Below are 14,607 nucleotides of genomic sequence, written 5' to 3'. Positions count from 1 at the left end.
CTTGGAAGTAACAGAGTGCGTTACTTCTGGGTTCCACCGCTTGCGCATGTGCAGACGCTCAAAATGACGTCACATGCATGTGTGGAAGTGGTGAATCACGACCTGCGCAGACGTGCGGACGTGGGTTGCGTTCACTTCAGGATGCGAATGGTGCTCCAGAACGGATCCCGTTCACATCCAGAGGTACCACTATACAGGCAAGTTGATGGTGAGGGGGCAGGACCTACATCCCAAGCCGGTTCTTTGGACTCTGCCCAGATATGACCCTGGAGACAGCAAAGAAGGACAGCAAGCACTCAGGAGAGGTGTTTCCAACCCCTGATGCCAGTTCGCTGCCTGGCAGGCATGGCAACTACAATGAAATATTGGGGGAGCCAGGTAACCCTCATGCCACATAATTGATCACATGGCACGGCACACACATTCAAATGGCAATACCCATAAACTTTGCCCCCCCCCAACCCCCTCAAATGCTTTCTTGATGGGGGGGACATTAGCCACAGCAGAACAACTTACCATGATGTTCCACCTTTCCAACATCTGTGCTACTGAGCCTCAAACTTTGGGACTGTTGAAGTATATCCAACAAAAAATTAGCTTGAACTCAAGTTGGGTCTACTAGACCCATTTTTTTTTAAGCAGTCACTTCTGGGGCCTCTCCAGGATCAAGGATCCTGAAGCTTAAGCATGGTGTAGTGGTTAAGAGCGGTAGACTCGTAATCTGGGGAACCGGGTTTGCGTCCCCGCTCCTCCACATGCAGCTGCTGGGTGACCTTGGGCCAGTCACACTTCTCGGAAGTCTCTCAGCCCCACTCACCTCACAGAGTGTTTGTTGTGAGGGAGGAAGGGAAAGGAGATGGTTAGCCACTTTGAGACTCCTTAAGGGGAGTGAAAGGTGGGATACCAAGTCCAAACTCTTCTTCTTCTCTTCTGAAGAACCCTCGGCCCCTAGGAGTTGACTCCTAGGTGTCCCTGTGTGGCTCTCATTTTCAGCATCTGCCAGGTATTTCCGTCCCCTCCCCAGCTTTCCAAAGGAGCCCACAAACAGCGTGCTGCTTCCTCGACTCACCCTGGTGGGAATTGTGAGTGGCGGCTCTCAAGGGGAGGGCTTTGTTCAAGCTGGAACCAGGCCAATTCCTGGAGGAAAGACCTGTGATGTCCTCATAGGTGGGATGCCTCCGAGGTGCTGAAGGGGAACGACAAGAGGCGTCTTGTCGGTGAGAGATCGGTTGGGGCGGGAGAACCCTCCCATTTCCGTTTCTTGTTTTAGCAACCTTCAGCTTGGTTTTCTTCACGTTTCTGTGCCGGTTTGTGATCCTCTCTTCAATCCTTCTGAAAGTCCTCTCAGCATTCTGGTGCAAATTTCGCCTGCTGTTTGATTCTTTGTGTTTGGAGACGTGTGGATGTCAAAGACAGAGTTGTTCCACCTGGCCTTTGGCATGGAATCGACTTGATCCCCTTCCCCTCTTTCCTTTTCCTTTTCTCCTTCTGTGATGGAACTCCTACTTGGGGACTTCTCTGGCTTTTTTCTGGCCCATGTAGGACCAGTCTGGATAGTTGGCCTTGGTGAAGATTTGACGTTTTCATCCCCAAAAAGTTTATGATTTGAGTTTCTACTGAAATGAGGCTGTATTTTAATGTTGCATTTTAATCTTGTTTTTAAGTTGTATTTTAATCAATTGTTTTTATACCTGGTGTTAGCCGCCCTGAGCCCGGTATTGGCTGGGGAGGATGGAGTATAAATTATTATTATTATTATTATTATTATTATTAGGTTCTGGGTTGTGTATCGTTTCACCATAGAACCACAGAGTTGGAAGGGAACCCGAGGGTCATCTAGTCCAACCCCCTGCAATGCAGGAATCTTTCACTCAACATGGGACTCGAACCCATAACCTGAGGTTAAGAGGCTCTGCCGACTGAACCAGAATTGTTGTTGTTGTTGTTGTTGTTGTTGTTGTTGTTGTTGCTGTTCTTCTTCTTCTTCTTCTTCTTCTTCTTCTTCTTCTTCTTCTTCTTCTTCTTCTTCTTCTTCTTCCTGTATCTGTAAGGTCCCTGGAGTCCCTGTTGGCTAAAAAAGGCAGGGGATAGATAGATGATCAATACATAGGTAGATAGATGGATTTGGTACCCGCATGTCTCAAGAGACAATGGAGTGAGCCTCCAGGGATGAAGTCAAATGCTGCATCTACAGCACCAAAGTGACCATAGACAAGCCTGATAGTGTGTCTGGAGGTCCTGGGCTGCTCGGACAACAAGACTCCCCTCTTGGCCTCGCGGTCCAAAGGAAAAGCAGAACAACATGTTGAGAACCAGCTGGGCTACAGGAGTTGCTGGAAGGAGACGTACAAGGCAGAGGTGGAGCTAGCTATTCTGGCACTCAGAGCGGCCCATAGGCGTGCGCTGGCGGCGGGAAGCATCCCAGGGGTGTGTGGCAGGGGCGGCGCATGTCCCAGAGGGGTGCACTGGTGGCGGCACGCATCCCATGGGCGTGTGCCGGAGCGTGTCCCAGGGGGGCGGTGGCAGTGGTGATGTCACCGCCTTCAGGGATGACACATGGGGCGGACCCCCCCCCCCCATTCCATCATCCCCCTTTCTCCACCAGTGGTGCAAGGCACCATCCAATCTCCTTTGGGACTCCACTCCTGAGATATTTTTTATGTCTTGCATTACCCCAAGACCAGGACTCAAGGTGGCTCACACAAATTAAAAAAACACAGCTTTTTCTGTTGTGAACTGCCCCGGGATCTTCGGATGAAGGGGGGAATATGTGAATTTAATAAATAATTTATAAAGTTAAAAAAAAAGAAAGGTAAAGGACTCCTGGACGCTTGCATCCATTTCGCCCAACGTCCGCGGCAAACCCGGGAGTAACCGGTGGGTTTGCTGCTGGTCAAGCATGCGCAGGAGCGGCAATCGCCGCCTGTGCCTGTGCACAATGGCACCTCTCCCAGTGACCCGTTTCAACCTCTGGACGGACCTCCGGAATGGTCGCAGGTAGAGGTAGAGGTTCCACTAAATAGGTAAAGGTAAAGGCAAGACCCCTGGATGGTTAAGTCCAGTTAAAGGCGACTATGGGGTTGCGGCGCTCATCTCGCTTTCAGACCAAGGGAGCTGGCGTTTGTCCACAGACAGCTTTCTGGGTCATGTGGCCAGCAGGACTAACCTGCTTCTGGTGCAACGGGACACTGTGACGGAAACCAGAGCGCATGGAAACACCATTTACCTTCCTGCCGCAGCGGTCCCTATTTATCTACTTGCACCAGTATGCTTTCGATCTGTTAGGTTGGCAGGAGCTGGGACCAGAGCAACGGGAGCTCACCCCATCACGGGGATTCAAACCGTCAACCTACCAATCGACAAGCCCAAGAAGCTTGGTGGTTTAGATCACAGCGCCACCCGCGTCCCTCATAATTTATAGAATACTAATAATCAGGGAAGCGGGCATTTCTGCCTCCCAAAATATTCTGCAGCTGACCTTAAGGTCACTAAACTAAGGATCTACAAAGTCACATTGCAGCATAAAGTCATTGGAAGTGCACCAGAGCAAGAGGTTCCCTTGTGTATTGAATCAGCATAATCGATTTTAATCACACTTTATGCCTTAATTGGTTTACCGATGCCAAGATGTCTGTGTTATCAACAACTGTTTTTTAATGGCCCTTATTATAAGGTAATTATCACCACCTATAATTTTCTGCCTTTCATTTCCTTCTGAACCCACCATGTACAATTGCACACACCCCATAACTGTGTGTGTTTGTGTGTGTAATTCAGGATAACAACCCATGAATCTGATGGAGTAGGCATAAAGCTCATGGAAGTGCCATAATAAATTTGCTAGCCTTTCAGGTGTCACAAGACTCTTTGCTGTTTTGTCCTGAAACTTGTTATTCCAAGTAATACTACAGCTATTGAGGACGACGGCGATGTTGCAAAGATCAGTTTTAAAGTAATCTAATCATTCTGTTCCCTGAAGCAAAACTTCTCAAAAAGCACGCAGCCTTGGTAACCAGAGCAATATTCCAAACCCTCCTGAGCCAGCCTAAAATTGGTGAAGCTGCGGTATTTTACATTTAGTGGAATCTGCGCTCCAATGTTATTCTTTTTTCGTGATTGTGGACAAGATAAGCTTTAGGTTAGGCATCTAAAACAAGCAGCGGTTCATTTGCCTGCTCTTTCCTGTCGAGCAAAGTGATTGGTGCTACCAGTGCATCAAAAAATAAAGGACAGGGAAGAAGAAGCTGTGAAAATGACCGTCTCATTGTTTGCCTTGAGACCATTTCTCAAACTCTTGATTTGTTTCGAGCCTTGCGGACAGAAGGCAGTCGCCTTCTTCTCTCTGCAGCCAATATAATCCCAAATCCATATTTATTGGGATCCTGACAGCTCCACCTTATTGACTCAACGTCGCTCTCTAAACAATAGCCGAAAGGAACAAGGATCTCTCATCGCCACCCGCCCTGAGACAAGAGCCTTTAAATATAAAATGGGAGAGATAATAAATGATGTCAGCTGTAGTATCCCATTAGATAAATATTGCTCAGTATTAATTGCTATGTTGTTCAAATACTGGCTCCCAGATGTCTGCTGTCCTCTTGAGACACCTCGAGTTCCTCTGCAGATGTTCGACCTCTGCACAGATGGAAATATTTGGGAGTAATGCGGGCAAAGTAGAGACATCACCTTGCCAACAAAGGTCCTTATAGTTAAAGCTATGGTTTTCCCAGTAGTGATGAATGGTAGTGAGAGCTGGACCATAAAGAAGGCTGATTGCCGAAGAATGGATGCTTTTGAATTGTGGTGCTGGAGGAGACTCTTGAGAGTCCCATGGACTGCAGGAAGATCAAACCTCTCCATTCTGAAGGAAACCAGCCCTGAGTGCTCACTGGAAGGACAGATCCTGAAGCTGAGGCTCCAGTACTTTGGCCACCTCATGAGAAGAGAAGACTCCCTGGAAAAGACCCTGATGTTGGGAAAGATGGAGGGCACAAGGAGAAGGGGACGACAGAGGACGAGATGGCTGGATAGTGTCTTCGAAGCTACCAGCATGAGTTTGACCAAACTGCGGGAGGCAGTGGAAGACAGGAGTGCCTGGCGTGCTCTGGTCCAGGGGGCCACAAAGAGTCGGATACGACTAAACGACTAAACAACAACAATGCGGGCAAGTGGTAGGAGTTCAAGATTCTTCCTGCCAGTCCCACTGCCAGCCAGTGATGGAGATGGGTCATCTGACACACCAGACCCCATGGTCTTCTGCACAAGCATAAGTACAAAGTTTTGGCTGCATTGCAAGGGGTTGAATTTAATGGCCCTTTGGGTCCCTTCTGACTGTACAGGTCTATGATTCCATTTACTGTATGCTTGTGAAATGGGGACCATAAACACCATCTCCAACTCCTCAAAAGATTCCATCAATGGTGTCTCCGAAAAATTGTACACGTCGCTTGGGAAGACAGGCGAACTAATGCCAGTGTACTGGAAGAAGCATAGATCACCAGTGTTGAAGCAATGATTCTTCAACATCAACTTCGTTGGACTGGTCATGTTGGGCGGGTGCCTGATTATCGTCTTCCAAAGCAACTACTCTATTCCGAACTTAAAAATGGAAAGTGTAATGCTGGTGGTCAACAAAAGACATTGAAAGACTCTCTCAAAGCAAGTCTAAAAAAAATGTAGTATAAACACCGACAACTGGGAAACACTGGAAAACACAGGTGTCATGGGCTTTGAAGATGCTCGAACTCAGGACGCAAGGAAGAAATGTGCTAGGAGGAAGGCACGCTTGGCAAACCCTCACCAGGATCAACTTTCACCCAGAAACCTATGTCCCCACTGTGGAAGGACGTGGGGATCCAGAATTGGCCTCCACAGTCACTTATGGGCTCAGTGTTAAAACCGTGTTTATGGAAGACAATCTTACTCAGCTATGAGGGATTGCCGAAGAAGAAGAAGAAGAAGAAGAAAAAGAAGATTCCATGTAAACTAATGCAAAGACTGCCAGAACATAGACACCAGAAACTGGGCTATGCCCGTCCAGATTGGAGTGTAGCTGGGCCACCAGCCGAAGCTGATGGAAGGCTTTTTGCCCTACCAAAGTCATCTGAGCTTTTTTGTGGATCCAGAAATACTCACAGGCTATGTCCCTGCTCCTTCAGAGAGAGTGTAACCCTATCTGGAGCAGGCCACACCCTGCCCATCCTGTCTAGGGAGCCACCCACTAATAGTGCTTCACTCTTGCCTGGATTGAGCATAAATGTTTGTTGGCTCTCGTCCAGTCCATTGCTGAGGCCAGACGTCAGACTAGCACCCCCCCCCCCCGCCACACCTGCAGGTGTCAAGGAGAAGCAGAGCTGAGGATCATCAAGGTGTTGCTGGCAACGCGCTCCGAGACTCCAGGTGGCCCCACTCAGCAGTTTCATGCGGATGTCGAACAGCGGGGGGGGGGGGGGTTTAAAATTGAACCCTGTGGAACCCCACACCAGAGACTCCATTGGATAGAAGAACACTCCCCAAGCACCGCCCTCTGGAGACGGCCATCCATGTAGGATTGGGACCACTCACCCCTAATTCAGGGAAGCCGCTCTGGGGAAATAACATGTTCAATGGTATTGACAGCCGCTGGGTGACTGAGCAGGATTTCAAGGGACACTTGTTGTTTAGTCATTTAGTCGTGTCCGACTCTTCATGACCCCATGGACCAATGTACAGTACATTGAATATTGTTTTCATTTTATGGACCAATGGCTTCTTTAGATAGTAAAATTCATGTTAAATTGCTGTTTTGGGGGTTGTTTTTAAAAGTCTGGAACAGATTAATCCATTCTGCATTACTTTCTATGGGAAAGGACGCCTTGGTTTTAGAACGCTTGGGTTTTGGAACAGACTTCCGGAACAGATTAAGTCTGAGAACCAAGGTACCACTGTACTCTGTCATTATTTTTATTATTAATTTATTGAGTTTATACACCGCCCTATACCCAGAGGTCTCAGGGCAGTTCACAGAAAAGATCACAATATATATAATCAGAATAAAAACAACCCAATAACCCTCCCCCCAAAAAAGAGCCATATTTTAAAAGGGTATAGGATGTCAATCAGGTCCACCAAAGGCCTGGTTAAAAAGGAACGTTTTTAAGGTGTATAATGAAGGCGCCAGGCGAACTTCCCTGGGGAGAGCATTCCACAGACAGGGAGCCACCACAGAGACGGCCCTGTTTTCGTGTTGCCACCCTCTGGACCTGTGGAGGAGGAGGCACACAAAGGAGTGCCTCGGAAGATCATACAATTATCGAATCATAGAGTTGGAAGAGACCACAAGGGCCATCGAGACCAACCCCCTGCCAAGCAGGAAACACCATCAGAGCACTCCTGACATATGGTTGTCAAGCCTCTGCTTAAAGACCTCCAAAGAAGGAGACCCCACCACACTCCTTGGCAGCAGCAAATTCCACTGTCGAACAGCTCTTACTGTCAGGAAGCTCTTCCTAATGTTTAGGTGGAATCTTCTTTCTTGTAGTTTGGAGCCATTGCTCCGTGTCCGCTTCTCTGGAGCAGCAGAAAACAACCTTTCTCCCTCCTCTATGTGACATCCTTTTATATATTTGAACATGGCTATCATATCCCCCCTTAACCTCCTCTTCTCCAGGCTAAACATGCCCAGCTCCCTTAACCATTCCTCATAAGGCATAGTTTCCAGGCCTTTGACCATTTTGGTTGCCCTCCTCTGGACACGTTCCAGTTTGTCAGTGTCCTTCTTGAATTGTGGTGCTCAGAACTGGATGATCTCAGGTTCCAGGCAGGTTCATATGGAAAGAGGTGATCCTTGAGGTATTGCAGTCCTGAGCCATTGAAGGTTTTATAGGTCAAAACCAGCACTTTGAATTGGGTCCAGAAACTAATTGGTAGCTGGTGCAGCTGGACCAGGATCGGTGTAATATGCTCGCACTGTCTTGGTCTGTTGTGCAACTTGGCCGCTGAATTCTGCACCGGCTGAAGTTTCTGAAGCGTCTCCAGAGGCAGCCCTACATATAACGCATTGCCATGGTCACCCTAAAAGGGTGTCATCACAGCCTCTCCCTGCCCCCTCCAATTTCCTCCTGCCCCTTTTCCCACACACTTTTTCTTGTGGACGCCTCTCTGGCATCCAGTTCCGATTGTGAGCTGCTTGGGGCTGTGATCTCAGACCCCTTAAAGCAGCATGCGCAGTGATTTATTTTTTTTTTTTTTAAAAAATACAATAATATAAGCAAAAGGCCGAATCGTCATCTTTGCAGCCCGAGAAACCAGCCCGAGAGGCACAGGTAAGCTGCTCTGAGCTCCCCACAAAGGAATTAAAAACCACAATGTTATTTATTAAATACGTAATCTGGATACTGTCGGTTTATTTGATTCCATCCAAGGATCTCAAGGCGACGTCACAGAAAACACACACATAAAAAGCGATTAAAAACAGCTCTATACGTGAAGAGAGTTTAAAACAATTCCCTGTAATGCATGTGTAGTATATGACTGTTTTAAAAGGCTTTTAGGTGCTTTTGATTCCCCCCCCCTAACGTTTTAGATGCGTTTTAAATTGTAAGGATCTGATAATTTGTTGTTTGATGGCCTCCTCCCTCTCCCAGGCTCCCTTTGGAGGAAAATCGGGACAGAAATTCATTAATTTATTTAATTACTGTCATGATGATGATGATGATTACAGCAATAGTAATAACAATTACTACCGGCGTAGCGGTGGTGTAATGGTTAGAGCATTGGACTAGGACCCGGGAGAGGGAATGTTTTTTCATATGTGGAGGACCTGCAAAAGGGTAAAAGACTATTGGGGAATAATTCATAATGAATTGGGAAAAATGTTTAAAAGTACAGTCATACCTCATGTTACGTCCACTTCATGTTACGTTCTTTCAGGTTGCGTCCCGCGGCGACCCGGAAGTACCAGAAAGGGTTACTTCTGGGTTTCGCTGCTCGCATATGCGCAGAAGCACAAAATGATGTCACACGCATGTGCAGAAGCGGCGGATCACAACCCGCGCATGCGCACATGCGCCGCTGTGGGTTGTGCTCTTTTCATGTTGCGAACGGGCCTCCAGAATGGATCCCGTCCGCAACCAGAGGTACCACTGTCCTTTTCCAAAAAAAGCACAACCAGAGTCTTTTTGTTGGGGATAATTCAGACGGAAATTCCCAGGTGTAAAAAAATTGTTATTTATATATGCCACTACTGCAGCCCGGTTTTTTGGTTAGCCCCAAAATGGAAAACGAGCGAGGTCCCAATTTAAAGAAGAATGGCAGCTTAAACTGATGGAATATGCGCAGCTTGCAGACGTAACATACAGAATAAGAGAACAATAAGAACATACGTTTAGAGAAGAGTGGGAAACGTTCGTTGAATATATGGGGGGAATTGTGTATATCTGAAAACGTGGGTGGCCTTCAGATAAATTGAACAGTGTGAACAAGTTTTGATGGATGTAATAATGGTTTGGTTTGTGTAAAATATGCAGGGATTTATGTTATGCAAAATGAACCACGGAAAGAGACGAAGGGAAGTCATCGACATTTTAAGGTTGTTGAAATATACTCAGAGTCGAGTGTGGATTTCATCCTCTTTATTCAGCTCATAGTAGTGAGGAGGAATTAAGTTCCCCCAGAATGTCTGCTTTATATACATTTTTTAGACAATGGGCCCCACATGATTGGCTAATTCCAGGATTCACCTGTAGGCCAATCAGGTTGTGGATTTACTTCCACCTGGAGCTGGATTGGGTGGCTCCTGTGGACCAATCAGACTGCTGCATTCTGAATCCTATTGTTCTAGGACCAATCAGACTGCTGCATTCTGAATCCTATTCAACTCAGTACATAACAGTTGTTTAAATGAATATTCTAAAATGTAAAAAGAACATTTAATAAAAAATAGAGGGGGGGAATTGAATGGGGGGTGGGGAGGAACCTAGTATGCTGCCTTGAGCCCCTTAGGGGAGAAAAAAGGTGGGGTATAAATGCAAAAAACAGAATTTCTTCCCTTCTACACTAGGTCTGCCGGTCTCACAAGCCATCAAACTCCTGCAGGAGAAGCTCGCTGCCTTTCGGGTGACTCTTCCGGACTTCCACCTGCGTGCCGTCTGCGATTACTTCCACAACACCTTCATCAAACATTACGGGCTGCACCAGTTTGTCCTGGCTCAGGAGAGGGACCGCTGCCAGACCTTTGCCAGCCTGGAGGTCTACGCTCCCCCCAAGCCCCTGCCTCTGAGGAGGGGGACGGAAATCAGGGCCTGGAAGTACCAGCAGCAGCTGGCCGCAGTCTCTGCAGCAGAGGAAGAAAAGCAGGCCGAAATGGAGCGGATCAGGGCAACCTTGTGCAAAGAGAGGGAGAACATGCTGGAGGAGGTCTACAGGAGCGTCCGGACGCAAACGGCGACCCTGGAGAAAGAGGTGAGCTTGGGGCGTACAGCTTCCGGGTCATGTGGTCAGCATGACTAAGCCGCTTCTGGCGAACCAGAGCAGCACACGGAAACGCCGTTTACCTTCCTGCCGGAGTGGTACCTATTTATCTACTTGCACTTTGACGTGCTTTCAGATTGCTAGGTTGGCAGGAGCAGGGACCGAGCAATGGGAGCTCACCCCGTCATGGGGATTCAAACCACCGACCTTCTGATCGGCAAGTCCTAGGCTCTGTGGTTTAACCCACAGCACCACCCGCGTCCCTAAGCATCTGGGTAGGCTTGTCTAAACAGCAATGCCTTCAGCAGATGCCAAAAAGAATATGGTGAAGGAGCCTGCTTGAGATCAATAGGCGGGGAGTTCCAAAGTGCACCAAATGACCAAGAGCCAGCAAATGGGGGGCGGGGTATTGCGTGGCAATTGTAGTGGCAATTCCGTGGATCAAAGCGGTCGAGTGGGCACCTGTCGGGGTAAGGCGATCTTGTGCACAAGGTCACCCCCAGCTGTTAACGTCTTTCTATGCTAATAGTAAAGAGATGCAGGTGGTGCTGTGGTCTAAACCACTGAGCCTAGGACTTGCCAATCAGAAGGTCGGCGGTTCAAACCCAGAGTCATTCGCGACTGGACCTAATGGTCGGGGTACCTTTAAAGGTAAAGGTAAAGGGACCCCTGACCAATAGGTCCAGTCGTGGCCGACTCTGGGGTTCCAGCGCTCATCTCGCTTTATTGGCCGAGGGAGCCAGCGTACAGCTTCCGGGTCATGTGGCCAGCATGACTAAGCTGCTTCTGGCGAACCAGAGCAGCGCATGGAAACGCCGTTTACCTTCCCACCGGAGCAGTACCTATTTATCTACTTGCCCTTTGACGTGCTTTCGAACTGCTAGGTTGGCAGGAGCAGGGACCGAGCAACGGGAGCTCACCCCGTCACGGGGATTCGAACCGCCGACCTTCGGATCAGCAAGTCCTAGGCTCTGTGGTTTAACCCACAGAGCTAATAGTAACACCTGGAACTTGACACTACAGTTCCTGGCAACTGGGGTTCAGGAGCTCACTTCCTCTAGCAGTAGCGATTAGTGGCCATTGGCACCCTGATTCAAACCTCCAGCATCTCCCTGTTTTCCCCTTGCCTTGTTGCAGCCCCCTAGGTAATCCCACCAGCCCTCAGGGTGTGGTACTTCTCACTTAGGGATCTAGTGCGTCAATCCCAGTTTGCGCCACAGGTTCCACTCATTGCAAAACTACGGCCTTTGGGTCGCCTGGTTCCGGCAGCCTGTTGACAGCACCTCAGAGTTCCATCTGTAGCTGCCTCGTCCAAAACTTTCTCCCCAGCCCTGATCTGCATAATCAAGCTGTGACGCGTCTTATCGCCCTCGAGATGGAAAATCTCCTCCTTGCCGAGACTTGCTTCCCTGCCTGGGAGCGCACTGTTTGAGGAAACCAAATGAAACTCCGACGTGTTTTTACTATTACTGCCAGCCCATCTACGGAGTGGAATTAATTGGCAATTAATGCTTACACGTGTGCTCCTCAACGCGCTGCCAGCAACGGCTGCGGCTGAGTTCAGAGAACGTCACCTTTTGAACTCGAGCCGAGACGTCTATCCTGGTGCGCTCAGTGGGCTGTTCAGCGTACCACCCTGTGTGCAAATGGGGAAAAAACCCCAGCACCCATCCTTCCCAGTTCCTGGGATTGGGTCCCGCTGCCGTGGACGTCCTCGAGATCTGATGGCTCTCCTCCAACCTCGATCAGCTCCTGGGAGCTTGGCAAGAGGCCAGTCCTCACAGCTGCCTGACGGCTTCTGCTGACAAGTATCACAAACGTTGCCTCCCTGACCCACATTGGCCCCCACACTCTCTCCCCGGCCCCTCCCCGGCCTGCTTGCCAGTTCCCAAGCTCCACCCTGGCTTCTCGGAATGCGCAAGGTCAAAACCTTTGCAGAGCTAGTTGCTGAGAAGCGGCAGGCCTTGCAAATATCGGGGGCAAACATGGCGGCCGCCGGCGGCCATGTTTGTTTACGATGCACCTGTTTGGCAAGCAGGCATGGAAATCTAATTTTAACAACAAAAGGGGGGTGCATACCCTCCAAGTGTCCCGATTTTCCAGGGAAAGTCACGGAATCACAGAAGCCGTCTTAGTTTCTGATTTGATCTGGAAATGTCCTGCTTTTCCTTTTTCCACATCTCGGAGAACACGTTAAGATGGAGATGGTAGCCAAGTTTCTGCGGCATGCAATGAGGATTTGTGAATGCTGTACCACAGCATTTTAATTGTTAGCTGCCGATTTTGCCGGGTGATTTTATTGTACTGAAGCTTTCAGAATTTTGTCTACAATGGTACCTCAGGTTAAGAACTTAATTTGTTCTGGAGGTCCATTCTTAACCTGAAATTGTTCTTAACCTGAAGCACGACTTTAGCTAATGGGGCCTCCCACTGCCAACGCCGGGGTGTGATTTCTGTTCTCATCCTGAAGCAAAGTTCTTAACCTGAAGCACTATTTCTGGGTTAGCGGAGTCTGTAACATGAAGTGTATGTAACCCGAGGTACCACTGTACTCTACAGTGGTACCTTGGATTAAGAACTTAATTCGTTCTGGAGATCCATTCTTAACCTGAAACTGTTCTTAACCTGAGGTACCATTTAGCTAATGGGGCCTCCCGCTGCCACCACACCGCTGCCACATGATTTCTGTTCGCATCCTGAAGCAAAGTTCTTAACCCGAGGTACTATTTCTGGGTTAGCGGAGTCTGTAACCTGAAGCGTCTGTAACCTGAAGCGTCTGTAACCTGAGGTACCACTGTATATGCCAATAACGATTTGAGGTTGAGTTTGACATGCTCAACAACCTCAAACGACCTTGCTGTGCTAGGTAACCATTTTGGAAGCCCAGGTCCATTCTAAGTCTAGCAGAAACATCAGAATCCACAATGCCCTGTGTTTGTTTTCCAGACTCTGATGTCTCTTGTCCGAGAAGCGATCAAGGCCCAGGTCCAGAGTCTGCACGATATCATCCAGAACGAGATCCAGGCCACCTTTGAAATCCTTCAGCTCCGGCTACAGAAGAAGGCCTTGTTGCTCAACCCGCCTGCCCCTTACCCGCCACCCTACAGCCCTGATGGAAGGAAGACCAGCAAGCAGAAGAAGCTGAAGGAGTTAATATTGGAAGCTCAGATTAAGGAGAAGGAGAAGGAGGAGAGGGAGAAGGAGAAGGAGAGGGAGAAGGAGAGGGAGAGGGAGAAGAAGGCGGAGAAGAAGGCGCAGAAGGCGGCGCAGAAGGCTGCAAAAGACGAGAAGTCAAAGAAGAAAAAGAAGTGAGGACAGCATTCGGGTTCTCCCAGGCATGCCCTGACATTCTCAATCCCATGCCTGTGTTCTCTTTTCCAGGTCTTCTTTGTCCTCTGGCCTTGAGGAGGATTCTCAGGGCCACAGTAAATCTGTGCCTGGGGCTTCTCCACCTCAGACTGCAGATGGGACCTCACTTTCCTTCAACATATCCCATAGAAAACTTGCGCGTCAGGGGGGAAGTGTCGTGGCCTTGCTTTAATCCTCTCTGACACGCTGGTTTTCCGTGGAGATAATTTTCTCTCCCTCGTTCACGTGAAACCCTCCAACTTGCAGCCTTCAGCTGTCTCGTCCAGACATGGGTTAACTCCCTCACTGAGAACAAAGCCTAAGTCTCTTTGTTCACAGGGGTAGAGGTTTACAAAGAAACCCAAACAGATGTGTGCACCTAAATGTAGATACGCCAACATTCACCAAAACTTCAGAGGTTTTCGTTCCATCTTTCTCAACAAAAATTCTTCCCACCAGGCTTATGGAAGGATGAAGAGACCGTTTTGGATGCTGCAAAGGGTTCATCGTGAGCTCCCTCTGTCTTTACTGTTCCAAATAAACTAAAACATTTAATATTTCTTTCAACTCAAGCTGGCATGTGGGGTTTTTTTGGGGGGGGGCATTGTTTTAAATAGCCCTCTGAGTTCCCCCTGGCAGGCAATCCTGAAAACAATCTGCTTAAGCCGGCGTAGCCCTATTTGCTAGTTCACAGCCTTCGGTCCCAAACCAACTTCTGGCTGCGCACAGAGCATGGCTGGGAATTTGTCAAAATGTGACACGTCCCATTCAAAGGGATAGTCATATCTGTGGGCGATAATGGGCACAAAA

At 48.6% G+C, this 14,607-nt stretch overlaps 1 protein-coding gene across 6 annotated transcripts in view; it reads left to right on the top strand.

The window, feature by feature from the left end:
• LOC309337929 (uncharacterized protein C8orf74 homolog) overlaps positions 1-14,364 on the top strand; it is an 82,549-nt gene extending 68,185 nt beyond the window's left edge. For all 6 annotated transcript variants that reach the window (XM_081854965.1, XM_081854962.1, XM_081854963.1 and 3 more), the window contains 2 exons: positions 10,040-10,440; positions 13,396-14,364. In XM_081854965.1, the coding sequence (XP_081711091.1) occupies positions 10,040-10,440; positions 13,396-13,761 (767 nt within the window). In that variant the 3' untranslated portion in view covers positions 13,762-14,364. The remainder of the gene's footprint in view (positions 1-10,039; positions 10,441-13,395) is intronic.
• Positions 14,365-14,607: the final 243 nt, after the last annotated feature.

Source organism: Podarcis erhardii (assembly GCF_964252035.2).
Source record: "Podarcis erhardii genome assembly, chromosome: 3".
NCBI lineage: Eukaryota > Metazoa > Chordata > Lepidosauria > Squamata > Lacertidae > Podarcis > Podarcis erhardii.
The sequence above is the reverse complement of the archived record's forward strand: the minus strand, read 5'-3'. Positions and strand labels throughout refer to the sequence as shown.